This window comes from Salminus brasiliensis, chromosome 10 (assembly GCF_030463535.1).
Source record: "Salminus brasiliensis chromosome 10, fSalBra1.hap2, whole genome shotgun sequence".
In the NCBI taxonomy this organism is placed as follows: Eukaryota; Metazoa; Chordata; class Actinopteri; order Characiformes; family Bryconidae; genus Salminus; species Salminus brasiliensis.
In genome coordinates, this window is record NC_132887.1 from 8426384 (window position 1) to 8442550 (window position 16167).

Below are 16167 nucleotides of genomic sequence, written 5' to 3' on the forward strand. Positions count from 1 at the left end.
GAAGTGCAAAACTGTGCAGGTTAGTGTTCGTGTTGGACCTGGACAGGGCTACGCTCTGTCTTCTCTCCTGTACACAATACACAGGACAGCATAGCAAGGGGCAGGTGAGCTTCTGGAGGGGGGGGTTGCATCGCTGCAGTTTGCAGAAGATGATGATGTCCTGCTGGCTTCTTCATGTTTCCAACTGAGTGTAAAGTTCAGCTTCAAGTCTGAGGCCAGGGTTGTTTTCTGGAAATAGATGACATGGAATGAACCTACCCTAAGAGGAAGTATCTCGAGGTCTCCCAAGTGATGTAAAGGAGGATCGTAAGATTTGACAGCAGGTGAAATGCGACGACTGCAGTAGTGTTGCTACACCGGAATGCAGTGCAGAAGAGAAAGATGCACCATAAAGCAGCAAAATCTGTTGATTTACAGATGGACTTACCTATGTCCCTACACTCATCTATGGTTATGAACACTAGGTAATTCCTGAGCGAATTCCCCCAACCCGCCCCCCGTGTGGCAAGGCTTACTCTTCCTGTTTGGATGAAAAGCTCTGATATCTAAGGCTTGGAGTAGAGCTGCTTCTACTGCACTTTGAGAGGATCCAGCTGAGGTAGTTCAGGCATCTGATAAGGATCCCCCCCTGGTCATCTCACTTTGGAGGTATACCAGGAGCCCAAGGAGCCCCCGGGGAAGACACAGGACCCGCTGGAGGGATTATGTGTCTTGTCTGCCCTGGGATTCCCTGGCAGGAGCTGATGGAAGTGGCCGGTGGACAAGGAAGCCTGGCCTTCTTTGCTTGCCCTATTGCCACCATGACGATGATGATAATGATGATGAACTCTGCTGGCCGCCTCAAACTCAAGCAGTTAACTCTGCTGGTTATGCTGAATGCATATGATCAAATTTGAATATCTGGCTTGAAATATCTTCTGGATATTTCAGGTTTGAATAGCCACTTTAACAGTAAATGGTGATGGGCAGCACTCCTTGTTTTTGCCATCTTTTACACACTTACCTCCAAAATGGCAACTTTACAAAAGAAGGAAAAACATAAACATACAGAAAAACAGAAAAACTTTCAGCAGAAGTCAATGTAAAACATCTCTAAATTTAAGGTGGTAGTATCTTCAGGCTTCTGCAGATTTCAGGAGGAAGATCAGGCTATAAATACTGCAGGATGTGCGATGGGATTTATAGATTGGGAAGAGGTGGTACAGTGCAGCCAGTGTCTCATTGTGTGGAAAATGGGTCACAAAGCAGATGTTAATGATTGGCAGAAAGGAGTGATTGCTTTTGGGCGTGCAAAAATTCCCAGTCTACAGGAAATTCTTATTATTCTTGAGCAGAAGTGAGCAAAGACCTCTTGCATGCCAGTCTGCTCCATGTGTTCATGGTATGCAGTTCCCTGTGGAGAGTTCTTTCAGAAATTGTTTTTGAAGGACCTGCATTGACTTGCCTGGAAGCGAAACGATTTGCATTCACAAGCCGTTAAAACCCACTGGCGGTCCCTGTCCGTCAGTTTTGTCTTTCGGTCTGTGATCTGATGAGAATTCCCTGTAGACTGGGATTTCTGCCACTGTTGGTAGACCTGTGTGACCGTACGCTTCCACACACCTGCAAATTCAGCTACTCCTTTCTGCCAATCATTAACATATGCTTTGCGACCCATTTTCCACACATCCAACGAGACACACACTGCACTGTACCACTTTTTCTCAGTCTGAATCCCAGTTGTACACCCTGTGGATTTAGAGCCCAATCGTCTTTGTGCAACGCCATCTGCAGGAGCCTGAAATTACTACCACCTTAAATGCAAGGTGACTTAATTTTTTGTCCAGGGCCTTACCATTTAGTGTGATATATGGATGATGGAGGTAGCCTGTGTAAACATGCCTCTTTGGAGTGTTTGAAGTGTCTCAGAAGCTGGCGGTCACAATGCATTGTAAAGGTTGAGACCTTGCTGGGTATAAAAAGGAGAAATCCTTGTGTTGCGGTGGGACCTTGTATGATTCTTTCTCAGGAAGCCTAAATATTTGGATTGTATAGATCCAAGCAGTGGTGAATCATCTCTTTCAAGAACATTACACTTCAGAGGACTTTTTGAAACCACTTGATCTCTGACATACCAAGTCCAGGTACCTCACATGATGCAATTTACTGTCAATAGTGACACCAAAATGGTGTCACTTTATGATAGCTGTAAGTGCTTAGTAATAGCAAAAGGGGAAAGACTGATAGGATACTGAGATTGCAGCTTTAGATGGCAATTGTGTGATTGTGGATACATCGTTTTCTGCTGCTTTGCAGGTACACTATCGGTCAAGGGTTTTAGAACAACCTCAGTTTTTTCAGTAGTGCACTGGCAGTGCTGTGTGGCCCAGGCAAGCCTGCTGTCCTTGTTTTGCCATCTTAGCAAGGACTTTCTTACTGCCACTACACCTCAGCTCCAAGTCTTCTCTTTACGGTTGAAACTGAGACTTAGTCCAGTGTTGAGAGCTGAGCTGCAAGGTTTTGCCATGTAAGCCACCTATCACACAAGCTGTTGACTCTCAGAAACTTCAAGGAGGTAAAATTTCGAAGGGTCTCACAAGTGACGTAAAGGAGCTGATGGAAGTGGCTGGGGACATCTTTGCTTGCCCTATTGCCACCATTACTCTGTAAAACTGGTAGTTAACTCTGATGGCTATTGTGTGTTCTGATGCTGTTGTGAATTTGGGTCAGCCAGACCTGTTCCTCTCCCAGACGTCTTCAGTTTTCTCCAGTTTCCAGAGTCTTTTGAGGCTGTAGGAAACTGTACTCACCACACTCTGGCTTTTCTGTAATTTCTCTGAAGGGAAGAGCTCCACTTTTAAGAGTTCGAATGCTCTGTCTGTGTTCTTTTGTTGTGTTTTTTTCCTGACATTGTATAGCAGTCTGAACATGCAGTGTTGTATAAACACTGCAGTAGAGTGTGCAGAAAGACGGTCTGTTCCAACAACTGCTTTTGTACAGACAAAGGGTTTGTAATGAATTAGTGCAAGTCCATTTAAAGCTTAATTTACTTCCATTGCTACAAACCAACTGTAAGTTATTAACCAGTGCCTTGCTTTCAGGGAAAGAAAGATGTACAATTTACACTACCCACCCACTCATCCAACTGCTGATGGCAAGCAGCATGACTCAGGATTCCAACCACTGATCATAGTGGAAGTGCCTTAGTCCACTGGACCACTCAGAGCCTATAAATTAGGATCCAAAAATACCTTAGATTAGATACTACTAAATACAAAGGTCAGTATTCAGACCACAATACTCGGCACTACACTTCGCCCAAGTACTCTTGGAAGAGGTGGGTCTTGAAAACAGCGAGCGACTCTGCTGTTCGGACACCCAGGGTAAGTTCATTCCACTACTTTAGTGCCAGGAAAAAAAAAGCCTGGATGCTCGTCTTAATGGATGGCGGGTCAAGCTGAGCTGTTCCGTTAGTATTTGCATCTTGCGCTAAAAATCGTGTGTCGCGAAATTGTCTCTGAAGTGCTTAAATGTCACTAAAACTGGAAAAAGCGTGTTCTGAAACTTTTGACTGGTAGCATTTGACTGAATGAGGACAGGAGGAGGGGCAAAGAGGAGCTGTCTGACGGGGTTGTGAACGGCCCCTTGATTTGCATCGTCCTTGCAGAATAACTCCTTTAAGTCTAGGCCTACACACACACACACACACACACACACACACACACACAACACACGAATAAGCCATTAATGAAATCCCGCTGCACACTGGGAGTAAAGTGCGCTGAGCAGTGAGAATCCGCAGATTGGCTAATCAAAACCCCATTATTGTCGGGGCGCTTCGGTGCCACCCGCTCCCTTTGATCTCTATTTTACTTTTAACGTTATTTTTATCCGAGCTCATTTGCCTGTTTATGAATGTAGGCGCGCGGAAACATGCCCTGCTCTCTTGCGGCCGGCTACACTGGCCTAAATATACACTACTGCGCGCGCGCAAGTGTGCGGGTATGTGTCTGGAATAAAGAAGTAATCACTTTTCATTGCTCTCTGGAGGACAGAGCATGATAAAGAAAGCATGAAACAGGTCTATTGAAGGAGCATTATCTTCCCTCGACCCCACATGACTAGAAAACTATTTCACTCGCGGCTCCCCGCGGACCCTCCCTCAGTTTGCCCAAGTATTTCAGTAAGTACTCCACGTTTGTGGTCCCTGTAACGGTTTCACAAATTAGGGAGTGAAGTTCTTTTTAATTCCTCTCTCATGGTTTGTGTGTGTGTGTGTGTGTGTGTGTGTGTGTGTGTATGTGTGTGTGTGTACATACTTGTCTGTGTGGGTGTATTCAGGTGGGCACACTGCGGTTCTGCGGCAGCACTGAGTTTGCTGGTGGCCTGTGGGCTGGAGTGGAGCTTCAGCAGCCGGAGGGGAAGAATGATGGATCGGTGGCTGGAGTCCAGTACTTCACCTGCCCTGTCAAACATGGTACAACTGCAGCTCTTTCACTAATGCACATCTGGACAAGATGTCTTTGATGTCTGTCCTTTCTTTGAAAATTAAAGCGGCTATTTTACTGATATATATATATATATATATATATATATATATAATCTTGAGTTTGATATAATATGTAACAGTTACAGTTTCAGAATCTATCTATATACTATATATAATATTCTTTTGCCTGTTCAAATTATGTAAACGAAACTGGAAAATAAGTCAGTTTACATACAGTAGTGATTTAAGTTAGTTTTGTATGTTTTTGTAGATCTTATGTGAAGTTATGTAATAATCTTTAATAGAAAACACCAATTGTATTGCATAGTTACTGTTTATGCTTAATTTACAATGTGAAGTAATGTTTTTATGGCACATTTTACATATGAGGCCCCCGGACAAGAAACAAATTAGTTTCCGTGATTAAGGTGGTAGTAACTTCAGGCTCCTGCAGATGATGTTACACAAGGATGATCAGGGTATGCGATGGTATTCATAGATTAAGAAGAGGAGGTACAGTTCAGTGAGTGTCTTGTTGGGTGTGTGGAAAATGGATCACAGATCTGATGTTAATGATTGGCCGAAAGGACTGATTGCATTGGGTCGTGCCAAAGGCCATAGTGTGAAGGAAGTAGCTTAATCTGCAGGTGTGTGGAAGCGTACGGTCATACAGGTCTATCAGCAGTGGCAGAAATCCCAGTCTACAGGAAAGAAGAAACTGGCAGACAGGGCCGCCAGTGGGTTTTTGTGAATGAAAAAAGGCTTTGCTTCCAGACAAGAATATCTTCTAGAAGACAACGCTAGTCCTTCACCACCAATTTGTGAAAGTACACTGCATACCATGAATATAGGGAGTAGAGTGACGCAAGAGGCCTTTGCTCACTTCTGCTGAATGAGGAGAACGTGGCTAATTATTTTTAATTATTTTATATTTATTTATTTTATTTTTTTATTTATTTATTTATTTATTTTTCCATTAGACAATCAACAAAACATGCCATTTGATCAGGGGTGTCCAAACATTTTCATACAACTGAAATTTTTATATCCAGCCTCTCATATTCATGCCAAGAGTTTCAGCTTTGGCTTCCTTTTTTAAATGAGGCACCATACAGAGTAGCCAATAAGAACAGAGCTCATTAACAGTGGCATGCCAAGGTTTGGCCACCCCCGGTCTAAATTTCTGTTACTGTGAATAGCTAAGTGAGTAGAAGATGAACTGCTCTCCATATAAGATGAAACATTCTTTTTAACTTTTTTTTTTTTTTGAGATTAGTGGATTATTTTAGCATGTTTTTTTTTTTTATTTTATAGTGAAAAAAGGAAAGAAGCACAGAATAAAAGTTGAGGCACCCTATGAAATTTAAGCTCTCAGAAATGTTTACCAAGGTCTTAGACCTTAATGAGCTTGTTAGGGCTGTGGTGGGTTCACATTCATTGTTGAGAAAGGGCAGTTGATGCAAATTTCAAAGCATTATAAATACTCCTCCAAACATATCCCAACAATCAGCAGCCATAGACGATTTAGCAGACTCTGGTGTGGTGATGTACCAGTCTTTTAGCAGTATCACCTGCACAAAAATAAAATGAATGGTCAAGTCATCTGAAGAAAACCTCTCCTGTGTCCTCACCAGAGAATTCAGCCTCAGAAATTTTCAAAGGAACATCTAAACAGTCCTGATTCATTTTGAAAGCACAGATTGTGGACTGATGACATTTAAATAGGACATGAGCAGAGGTGGTTTTGGAGGAAAAAAGGGTGCAGAATTTCATGTAAAGATCACCTCTCCAACTGTTAAGCCTGTATTGCAGCCAGTGGCACAGGGACCATTTGACTGGTAGAGGGAAGAATGGATTCAAGTAAATACCAGCAAACTCTGGAAGCAAACATCACACTGCATAAAAAAACAAGCTGTAGATGAAAAGATGAAGGCTTCTGTAGCAGGATAATGATTCTAAGCACACCTCAAAATCCACAGCGGACCACCTCAAGAGGCAGAAGCTGAGGGTATTGCCATGGCCCTAACAGTGCAGCAATCTGAGCATCATTAAAAGTTTGTGGACAGTGTAGGGTGTGCAAGATAACCCCCAATAATGATGCCCAATCATTTCTTAGAGTCTTCTCTACTGTGCGGCAACATCATGCTACAAATTAGCTTCCAACAAATCACACTTTTTATGTCCTGTGAGCATTCTGTCCAAATCCTAAACACGTCTGAAGACTTAACATGCATAATAATTTGAATGCAAAAACTGCAAGGCACTTTAATCATCTCACATCAGAGGTTTTTAATATATCAGTGTATTTTTTTAAATATTATTTTTAATTAATGTATATAATTAATGTGTTGTTACTGTAGCCCCAGGCATAATACAGTCAAACTATTTAGTGATGTGAATGCTTATCATCAAAGCCTTATCATGCAACCTTGATAAAAAGACTCTTCTTTGTGTGTCTCTCTCTTTCCCTCTCCCTCTCTCTCTCTCTCCCCCTCAGGAATTTTTGCTCCACTCTCCAAAATCAGTAAATTCTCAGAGCGTCAAAGACCCAGCCCCCGACAGCCCGCTGCACCCGTCCGCCCCCCTCGCCACATCGACCTCGCCAGGGTCAAGTCCAAGGTGGACACAGGTACACGTCTGTTGTCTAGCAGCAAAAGTGTTGCTGGCCACCCAAAGCTAATTAGAATTCCTCTGGGCTGTCGAAACTTTCTCTAAGCTTCTCTAAAGTATAAAGTGGAGCTAGTGATGAAGGATGGTCTCCTCCAGGGTGATGGAGAGGGAGAGAGCAGAAGAAAGTGAGTGGGAAAGTAATTGTTCGAGGTAGAGAGGAGTTGTAAGGACTGTTAATGACATTATTGAGCTATCCTCCAGGGGCTGCTTCTACAGTGAGGAGTGCTTAGAGTTTTCTCACACATGTACTTACACACACACACACACACACACACACACACACACTTTCCAAAACATATGCTTTGGCATGCAGAAAAGACACTTATTAAAATAGATAGTGTTGTTGCTGTAGCTAATCAGACAAAAACACAATGAATGTATGTTACAAAATTAAAATAATATAATATAATATTAAAATAAAATAATCAGTGTGGCCTGTGCAAAAAACACATTTTTTTTGTAGCCAAGTAAAGTTCTTTCAGTTCCTTTAGTTGGATTTTCCCCACTCTTTTTGCAGAATGCCTCTAATTCTGTGCTCTTCTTGGATCAGCCATAGCTTGTTTAAGGTCTACCTGCAAATTCTCTGTGATATTTAGATCATGGAACTGTCAGACAGGCAGACACCCAGTGGTGACATACCTGATTGACATACCTCAGACCTGATTTGCTAATCAAGATCTGAAACCTTGTCAAATCAAATCTGAGCTTTTGCAATGCTTATGGTGTCTAAACTTTTGCACAGGCCACATTGAAAACATTTTTGTTAACAGTTAATTTAAATTATTACATTTCAAAGTAATGAATGTATATAAAGCAAGTTTGGCTTGTTGCTTAGCCCAGATTCGTAGCTGATTTTCCTACAAAATTCCGTTTTTCCATCCTGAAAGTGTCCAAACATAAGAAACCCACACACACAGTACTCCGTTTTGCATTTCTTAGCATCTGGCTGGTGTGTAGTGGCCTGCAGGGACGTCCATTTCTCAGAGGCTGTGCACCCTGCACTCTGCCATTATTGTCTTAATACTGATGAACAACAGTCCATCACACCTTCTCTGCACATCCTCAGTCCTCCAGAGATCCCCTACAGCTGTGTGTGTATGGTGTAGCGCATTCATTTACTTCTTCATTTCCTCTGTGTATGTGTATGTGTGTGTGTGTGTGTGCCTGCGCGTGTTGGGCGGGTTTGTGTTTTACACCAGATGGGTATGAACTTGTTGATCTGTTTTCCTAAGCTCTCTGGGGCACGCGGTTGTATTGAATTTTCCTGCAGAGCTTAATGGTGGTCTGCTGTTATTGTTAAAAGCAGACACATGGGTCTCAATTGCCGTGTGATATGACATTGTTTTTATAAAGAAGCTGTGAGGCATTGTTTCTATATATTTTCTTGCTTTCTCCCTTCCACACGTTAAAACTTTTTTTTTTTCTTTTAGAGACAAACACACAGCAATCTTAACTGAAATGAGTATCTGGGCGATACTAGCTCTAAACTGCCTTATTGATGTCTAATATTGATGCCTGTAATACTAGTACTGTTGTAATAATTTCATTTAATGTGCTTTTGTGGAATGAGATTTTTCAGCAGTAGGTAGAAAACATCCAGCTTGAGCTCATTTTCAGATGCACACCCTGATGATATATGGTATAATACATGCGCATGGAGGCCTTTTCAGTGATTAAAACAGCACTGAAAAATTGTATTAGCATTGTGGTAATTCATACTCAAGGTTTAGTAATCAGCAGTGAAAAATAAAAGCACTCTGTGTAATCAGAGTCATGAAGCACACTGCACATAAAGTACCAGGCAAAGGTTTGAACACCCCTGTTTGAATGTGTACTGATCATCATCTTAAACATTTGATCTCAATGCTAGGGTGACCATAGTTCTGTTTTCAATAAAAAAGGACACTGGGGACAAATGGGTATCTGCCATAGTTAGGATGTCATGGTTGGGGGTGTTTTAAGTAGGCCTTTTTGAACTGAAATGAGGTTGTTTGGTCATATAGGCTATTCATTTATTGGTCTTGCTAAATTAGTAAATCTTTATGTATTCATGTGCATTAATATATATCGTAGCTGCATGGTTTAAGAAGTATTTCCATCCTCACTCAAACACACACACATTGGCACGGCCATACAACTTGGACCTGCTTGAAATCTGCCAACCACAACCTATGGTGGATATCCATGTGTCCCCAGCGTCTGCTTTTTTTAATACAAAAATGTGGTCACCCTAGAATTTCACACATTCAACCAGAGGTGTCCAAACTTGTCCAGTATGATTTTTGATTCTGAGGATTTTCAATATTTTATATGTTAGATATGTCTCCATCCTACAGAGCTAAAGCTTACAGAAGGATCTATTCAGTGGGCGTGGTTGTGTTAGGGTGATGCCTTAGTCATATTAGTAGCTAATAATTCACTAGATTCTCCCCTCACATCAGATTTCGGTCAAACTGTAACGTGAGAACATTTTGGAGACCGTGAGAGACTTGGAAGGGTTCAAAGAAGAGTTATAATAAATAAATAATGTTAAAATAGAAATAACTGGTTGCCCTTGGAAATATTCTGTATCTTTAAACCCCAACATTGAGCTCTAAATGGCAGCTTGCCACAAAAGCACTGTATACAACAATTTGACTAGAACTGTTTGTTCTGTTTTCCTGAAAACAGACAATTGAGAGATTTTTAGAAGAGCTTGAGACACTCCAGCGTTAAATTCTGACCAGTGCAAGTGAGATAATCCTTCCTTTTCTTTTAAAGGAACTGCACCAATATAGGGTTTAAAGTCAATCTTCTTTCTGTCCGTTAATGCCAAGTTTTAGGGGTGTAAGAAAATATCAGTATATTAAAGTAGTGCGATATTAAGTTTTGCAATATTGAATCAATTCTCAAAAACATTCCATTTTAATGAATATGAATAGATTACATGCAAATATTGGTCCAGTGGTTCATTTTGTGTTGTGTTTAAACTCCGACCACTAGAGGACAGTGTTGTACTCAGTCTTCAGATCTCACTGTTCTGCATGCCTAAAAAGTAGACTTTTATTTCACTCTAATTGTATGCATATGATGTATGTATAGTGTGTATAGATATATACACTATACATACATACATACATTTACACATATATGTATATATTTATAGTTTTTAAAGCATTTTCACCTTAAATTAGCAGCTTCAAAATCATTGTGATGCTACACTAAATTGTAATAAGGAGAATAGCTTCGCTGCTACTCCGAGCTCGGCACGCTGCTAACTGCAGTAGGATAACGCAAGTGAAAACTGTAACGCTGCAAAATTAAATATGTAAAATATGGCAATATTACTCTGCTGCTTCAGTCTACATTCTTCTTTCACTTTTAGTAATGGTTCTGTATCTCTCAGCTCATACAAACAAAAATGTGTCCTTTAGAGTGGCTCAAAGTGTGAATTATACTTCTCGGCTGTAGGGGGAGCCCATTAGCAAAAAAATATCAATTCCCCATAAGGTTGCTTTAAAAAATAGCAGGATATATTCTTGCTTACAGTATCTCTGTATATCCCAGTTTATTGAATCGTAACCTCTGTATCGTGATGTGTATAATTTTAAGTGAGACAGCAGTGGGGAAAAGTTAATTAAATCGTACGTCACAGCCCACCATTACCCTTCACCATCCCACCACCCTCACCTGTCACAGAAGGAGAACACCAGTCATCACTCCCATTTTCAGGTGCATGTAGAGATTCTTAATTAGTATGGCCAAACTCAATCCCTACTAAATCCACACTACCTCTTGCTCATGTGCCTACTGTACTACCAAAATTTCTCTGCTCTTCAACTGTGTGGGTGCAGGAGGCATGCAGTGTCTTTTAGACTAGTGTTGAGGTCAGGTTTTGTTTGTTTTAAGTTAAATTAATTAATAATATTAATCTAATTTTCTTATCTATTTTTTTATATATATATTTTTAACAGACATTACAAGAAAGGTCCTGTTTATTATTGTTTCCCGCTGTTTTACATGGGAATGCATGTCACATTTGAGGTAGAAAATTGGTTGTAATTTTTTATTTACAGCAACTTTTATTCACTTCATATCATCTTACTGCATGTTAAGAGATGTTTAGAAGCTGACTATGTTGAACTTTTGGGGGTTTTGAACAGCACCAACACCAAAGGTTGTTGAGACTGATTTGCTCTCAGCCCAAACCAAGATTCTGACTGTGATTCTGTCTATAGTATGTATTGACATGTTAGATATAGTGAATTCCCTCCAGTTGGGCCAGTTTTATGATGAACTCATGATGTCTGTCTCCGGCTTCCCCCAGTCTGCAGTTCAAAAATGAGATTAAATCCGAATGCTTGAAGCTGTTGTAAAATACTTGATGTTCTAATAGCCCTTCCACTCAATATTATGAGCAGCCATCACTTTAAATTGTAGTGTCTCTACTTTTGTATTTCCTTTTGCTCTTTTATTTCTAGAAATGCTTCTTCTCTGCTGGCAGTTTATCATAAAACAGAGGGGGGGAATACATATTCCTTGAATGTGCCTCACAAATTGTTTATATTAAATATCCATCTTACATTTGATTACCTTTATGTTACAAATCAACAAATCAATGGTTTGGAAATATATACACTGTATGTCCCAGTGTTTGTGGACACACCCTTCTAATGAAGTCATTCAGCTGCCTTCTGTTGCACCCGTTGCTGACACAGATGTGCAATTGCACACACACACACAGCTCGTCTAGTACCGGTACAGAAGTAATGCTGATAGAATAGGACTCTCTAGAGCATATAAACCTTAACCTATTGGCAAGATGTCTAATGCCAGGTGTGGTCTAGAGGGCTATAAAGCCCCTAGCATTGAGCTGTGGAGCAGTGGAACTGTGTTCTCTGTAATGATGGTTGGTGCTCCATCCAATACTTTTGGGATGAGTTGGGGAGTTGGGATAAGGTGCAATCAATCCTCCAAAATCTAGTATGACGACTTTCCTGGACAGTAGAGGCGGCTGCGCCAGCACAAGCAAATTGAACACTTGAATGTGTAGTTGTCCCAATACTTTTGCACCATCTGCAAAAGGTTTTCCTCCAATCCAAAGAAACCATCAACCAGGCAAGGAGACTTTAAAGCATTCCAAAGTTTTTTGAGTGGTCATGGCTTTATATAGAACCATTGTTTCTATTCCAAACAAACCCCCTGAGGAACCTCTTGAAACCAGTGGGGCTCTCGCATAGGTTTCTCTATTACCCTCTCTTTCTCTCTACATTATCTCCCAAACCGCACTTATCTCTCTGTTCAAGACAGCTACTCGCCTTTCAGGCCCACAGCCACCTCCCCTCCACTTTTCATTTCCTCTGTGTTCTTTCTCTGTTGCCGTGTAGTGAGAGGAGGCAGGGTTGAGTCATGGCCCCTGCGTGCACATTATAGTTCACGCTTACGCAGGACCAAGCAGAAACAAGACCCTTCAGGGTGTTCGTGAGTCACTCCGTCTGCGTGACTACAGAAGTGTGACGCACCTACAAGCGACAAATCGCCGCCTAATGACCAGAATCCGAGCAGCGTGCTGTTACTTTTGCGATACACCAATCGCACGATCGCCCTAACGGCCATCGCCGGCGCAAGAACATCTCTCTGTGGTCCTCTTATCAATTTGGGCCTTTTTTGGTGCACCCTTTGGTATCTCCTGACGTTTGATTTAAACAGTGGAATGGTGGATCTTCGCACATCTGGTTGATTTATTGTCCAGTGAGATGTGATAATGAGCCGTTTCACTGCCTCTGCCGGTCTCGATGCCTCAGCAGCAGTTCATTAAAGACGGTAGAGGTGGATGTGAGGTTTAACACGTCACCACTTTGCAAACTAAGCGCACCATTATGGTAGGAGGCTGATTTCGTTTTGGCAGGATGAGTAAATATCCTTGACTGATTTAACTGATCTGTTGAATGAGGAAGCACGGCTTTCTTTAAAATGGTGATGGTGGATGCTCTAATGGGATCTGGAGTTCCTACTGTAAAAACGCTCTTATTGCTGAGTGAAATGGGCTAAAATAATGTGCATCTCTGCCTAATTTCTAGTACAACCAACAGGGAATGGGAGAAAAGGAGAAAATCCTAATTGCACACAAGTTTTATCCATTGATGCAGTATTTTAGACTGACCCAACCTTCTACCTGCGTCTGACCAGCTGCCACCCACCAGTCTGACCACCAGGCTCCTCCACCACCCATGCAAGACCAGCTGCACACCCTCCTGCCACTGCTACCTGTGTAATGACCATGTTAAAATTTAAAATGACTCTTAACTATCTGCCACTATTAATATCACCACTATTAACTATCATTACTCTCACTACTCTTAACCATCACTGCCATGAATATGTTACGTTATACTACACCATGATTATAATAGACATATTAAGATTATGCTGCACACCTGAGCAGTGCACCAGTCTTGATGGTTCAGTGACTTTTATCAATAATTTATAAATAGTTCTGACCAGAGGAGGATGGGTCGGGTCCTCCTAGTTAGTCTTTGTTTCTCCCAAGGTTTCTTCCTCCAGCTCTGAGGGATTTTTTTCCTTGCCACTGTCGCCATTGGCTGCTCACTGGGCTCTTAGGTTTTTATTTTATTTTAATTTTATTTTCTTTACTAATTACTGATTCTGGAAAGCTGCTTTGTGACCACACCTGTTGGAAAAAGAACTATATAAATACATTTAATATAGACTGACCTATGCCTTCAAATGGTAGAGCTAACTCCCATGCAGTGGTCAGAAAAATCGACCTACTGACAGCAAGGTCACTTCGGAAAATTAAATGGCAAAGATTGATTTGACATCCATTTTTGCTGTTGCTGTCGTTAAGCAACACACAGCTTTGATTGACCGTTACTGAGGTCACTTGTAAAATTTCAGCAGTGTTATAGCGAGAATAACACACTGAGGACCCCTATTCCACCAACATGCTTAGTATTTTGAGGCCTTAAATGTTTATTGATGTACACTATTTAGTTTCTTTGATGAGCTTCTGTCATTTATTTGTTTATTGGCTCAAATTAAAATCATATATTAATTAGAAAAAGTCAAAAATAGGTATACGCATAACAATGTAGATGACAGTTAAATACCACATACGCTCTTAAACGTGAGAAAGAACTACATATTTAGGTTAGCATTTGGCTCATTATGGTGCTAAAATGAAAGAGAATATTACAGTTTGAGCCAATGATGGGTGATAGTTTGCTAACCTGCCCTATTTATATTAGCTCTTTTTATTCTTACATGTTTTTATTTATATTGGCCCTATTATTATTCATCAGCACCGGAATGACATTAAAAAAGGAGGCCATTCCACTTTACTATTTCAGTTTCACAGAAGTAGGCTGGCATTTATAGTATATCCGTTATTCTCAGGTCACCTGAATGACTTGAGCTGGCAATTAGGAATGATTAATGATGAAAATGTGTCAAAATAGCTCTGGGGCAACTCTGTAAATAACGTCTTGTATACAGTATAGTGGAATGTTGTCATCCCTAGTTTACACGTGCTGGACTTACCAGAGTTTGCCTGTATGGACTGCTTTAATGATGTTACCGCTGTGACTTGTCCAATCAGATCAAAGTTTATTGATCACTTATACACAGTTATACACAGTACAGCTACTACTGTAATGCTTTCATGACAGCCCAGTCAATGAAGTTGTGAGGTGGGGCCTTCATGCATCGCATCAGTGAGCTTTGGCGCCCATGACCCTGTCACTAGTTCACTAGTTGTCCTTTCTTGGACCACTTTTGGTAGGTACTGACCACTGCATTCCAGAAAAAAACCCACAAAACCGCCCAGATGTTTTAGAGATGTTCTGACCCAGTTGTCTAGACATCATGATTTGGTCCTTGTCAGAGTGCTTGTTGCTTGTCCACACATCACTGTCAAGAACTGACCGTTCACTTGCTGCCTAATAATTACATCACTTGATCAATGCCACTGTAGATGAAGATAATCAATGCTTTTCACTTCACCTGTCAGTGGTGCTAATATCCGTAAGGATACGGATGTAAGGATTTCAGTGAATGTAAGGATAAGAAATAAAATACATAGGGAAAAAAAATCTATGCAGAAGTAAATTGAAAAGTATAGAAGTAAAGTGCAACAGTGTATGTGTACTGTCCAGGTAGAATGGCTTTCTACTAGATTTTGGAGCATTGCTGTGAGGATTTGGTTGCATTCAGCAACAAGAGTGTTAGCAAGATCAAGATGTTGTATGATCACCACCCCAACTGTTTTGTGAAATTTTGAATCAAAGGGAGGATCGTCAAATAACTCAGGTTCCACACCAGAGGTCCCGTATAAAAAGGTCCTTTTATTTCACAATCAACAAAAACAGACCGAAAGCATACTTGGCAGAATGCTTTCAGTTTCACACTGAGACTTGCCGTTACTTACCACTCACTGGATCAGGAGAGCCCTTCGATCCTGGTAAGAGACAGCCGTCTCAGTAAACCACAGAGCTGGACCTGCAGTTCCACTCAGCCGATTCTCACCAGAAAAGGGGGATCCCGTCCCTTATATCTTCTACCACTACCACTCGTACATTCCAGTGGTTTCGCAACCGCATCCTAATGAAAAACAAGTTATATAATTGATTATATAAACGTGAGTTTGCAGTATAACATGACTTCTAACTTAATATAATAATATAATAGACCTGTATTAACATATTGTCAATACATTATGACCAGCAAGCATACCTTTAATATAACGTGAACATGGACGTATTATATCCTTATATTCGGATATGAAGACCAAATTAGCATGGCTTCGCAGTGCACCTGCACCACTTCATAACGCCTTTCATAGTACAAACACCCTTGCAGCCTATCCAAAGGGGTAGGCCTCTTCCTAGTGGTTACATCCCATAACCGAACAGTAAGTTGTTCATATGATACAGTGTGTACTAATTGGATGGAGTGCACCCTAGGCCGGCGCCTAGGTCTCAGCAGGGCAGAATTCATTCTTATTACACCAACTCACACCCAACTCCCCAACT

The 16167-nt window shown here is 41.0% G+C and overlaps 1 protein-coding gene across 2 annotated transcripts in view; it reads left to right on the forward strand.

Moving 5' to 3' along the window:
• Positions 1-16167, forward strand: part of LOC140564055 (CAP-Gly domain-containing linker protein 4) — an 84322-nt gene that overhangs the window by 31502 nt on the left and 36653 nt on the right. For both annotated transcript variants that reach the window (XM_072689116.1, XM_072689117.1), the window contains 2 exons: positions 4321-4456; positions 6966-7097. In XM_072689116.1, coding sequence (XP_072545217.1) covers positions 4321-4456; positions 6966-7097 — 268 coding nt within the window. The remainder of the gene's footprint in view (positions 1-4320; positions 4457-6965; positions 7098-16167) is intronic.